Genomic DNA, 2293 nt, shown 5'->3' on the forward strand with positions numbered 1-2293 from the left:
AGAAAGGTGTCAGAACTCACAGTGCATCATAGTTTGCTGCATATGGGGCTGTGTAGTTGCAGACTGGTCAGAGTGCCCATGCTGACCTATTCACTGTCTACAATGGGTATGTCAGCTTTAGAACTGGACCATGGAGCAATGGCAGAAGGTGGCATGGTCTGATGAATTATGTTCTCTTTTACATCATGTGGACAGCTGGGTGTGTGCGTTTACCTGGCGAAGAGATGGCAACAGGATGCACTATGCAAAGAAGTTAAGCTGCATAGGCAGTGTGATGTTCTGGGCAATGTTTTGTTGGGAATCCTTGGGTCATGCCTCAATGAGTCTAAGCTGTTTTAATGGCACAAAGGGGACCTACTCAATATTAGGCAGGCGGTTTTAATGTTATGGCAGATAAATATACTGTATATACAATACATATTAGGTAAGGGTACGTTGTTATCCTGTAGAGTTGACTAAATAAGTAAGTGTTAAGGCAGTGTTTTGTAACATTACATTGTTGATCTCAATTAGATGCTTGGCGTGACCACAATTGGTATAGATCCTCCCATTTTAATTTTGCCTACAATTGGACACAGGCATTGGATAAGCTGAACACTCTGAACAACTGTTAACACTCTAATGTTCTGATCAGCTACAGATTGCACTTGCCCTGTCTACCTCAACTCCTGCGTTTCCATATATACTGTTTAGAACAGTGGATGCATTAGGTATTCCAACAGTAGTCAAACACCAGTAAAATTTGAATGTCAACTCAGTAGACCCCATTAAGAAGGTATTCCACAGTTATCTTAATTTTACTGTTTATATTTGTTTCATGACTTATTTACTTATGTAAAACACCATTGCTTCCTATGTCTTTCTGAAAAGGTCTCTTCCTATATGAATAATTCCAGCTGTGCTGAAGTGTAGGATTCGTTATTATTTTGACTATGGGACTTAGTGCAGCATATGAGGATGCTAAAAATATCCGAATATCATTCATATCAGGGCTCACATTAGTTAAAGTTACTGTATAAATCCACATACAGTTATCCAGCCCATATAACACCACATAAAGGACAACCAATAAAATGACAGATCTTGAAGCTTTGTACTCAGCTGATCTCCTTTGACCTCTGTCCGTATTCCTAATACCTTTCATATTTCTCTCATGTACAAGCAAGGTATACACCATATAACTGCTTGCCAGCAGCATTAGTCCCACAAAGATAAAATCCCGCAGAGCTAAAAATGTTCCATTGGCAATATATGCTGTGTACGTCAGAAAATCAACATCACAATATACCAGGTGAAGAGCATATTGAGAAGAGGTTATGTTTTTCCTGGCACGAGTATTCAGAATACTGAAAGAGTACACTGAGAGGTTCATAATCCAGAAAATTAAAATGATGACCACCACATTTTTTGTCACCTTCTGCTTTAGATAAGTCCAAGCTCTAGATGTTGGAGAAATGAGAATACACTGGTAACAGCTAAGCAAACTGGTGACACATATAGACATGGCCCTACTTACTCTGTAAGTATATAGGGCAAACTTGCACTCTGTGTCATTAAGCAAATCGTCTACACCTATGGCATTCAAGAATTGTGGGATGATACGAGAAAGGACAATAAGAAAATTAGCCATGGCCAACACTGTCAGTATTATGTAGGTTGGTAACAGTTTCTTCTCAAAGATTTTGATGTAGATGAATCGCAAAAGAATGAAGATATTTCCTGGGATTCCGATTATCACAAGAAGGAAGAAACCTATAGCTTTCAGGAGATGGTGAGGGTCCATCAGACTAAAGCAGATTGAGCAGTATCTATAATAGGGGAAAATATAAGGTAGTCTCATTATGTGTACACCCTTAAATCAAATAAATGTACAAAACACAATGTCTGAAGTTTCAAAATAAATAATAGCATTTAAGATCTTTCAGAAAAAATGTTTTGTTAGAGCAACATCTAAAATTTTTTAAATTGAAAGATATTTTTTTACAGAATATTTGATAACCATAAATACACACCTTCTACAAATATTTTTAAACAAAATTAGAATTAAATATTTTTAAAATAAAGATGTGTTTATTTGTCTATATATACCAAAGATTTATAGAAATTTTGGGGGTAAAACAGCTAAAATCATGTAATTTGGACCAGTTTAATTGCAATCCAAAACCAGAGATTCAATTTTTAAAGCCAATTTCCGAACTTACAACAGACCCGATCCAGGATTCGGTACTACTTGGAACCCCAAAAGTGATCTAAGCTGGGATTCGGTTTGACTGGGAACCCCAAAATTCAGGAA

General features: G+C 36.9%; 1 protein-coding gene across 1 annotated transcript; it reads right to left on the minus strand.

Annotated features, from left to right (window-relative positions):
- Positions 1-826: 826 nt before the first annotated feature.
- Positions 827-1783, minus strand: LOC148521270 (olfactory receptor class A-like protein 1). Its single transcript, XM_088475472.1, has one exon. It carries the CDS (start codon positions 1781-1783, stop codon positions 827-829), a length of 957 nt encoding a protein of 318 aa, XP_088331598.1.
- Positions 1784-2293: the final 510 nt, after the last annotated feature.

Source organism: Taudactylus pleione, unplaced genomic scaffold (genome assembly GCF_031769625.1).
Source record: "Taudactylus pleione unplaced genomic scaffold, aTauple2 ptg000172l, whole genome shotgun sequence".
In the NCBI taxonomy this organism is placed as follows: domain Eukaryota; kingdom Metazoa; phylum Chordata; class Amphibia; order Anura; family Myobatrachidae; genus Taudactylus; species Taudactylus pleione.

Excerpts from the sequence above, each read along its gene's own strand:
- LOC148521270 (XM_088475472.1), bottom strand. The coding sequence starts at position 1,783 with ATGGACCCTCACCATCTCCTGAAAGCTATAGGTTTCTTCCTTCTTGTG.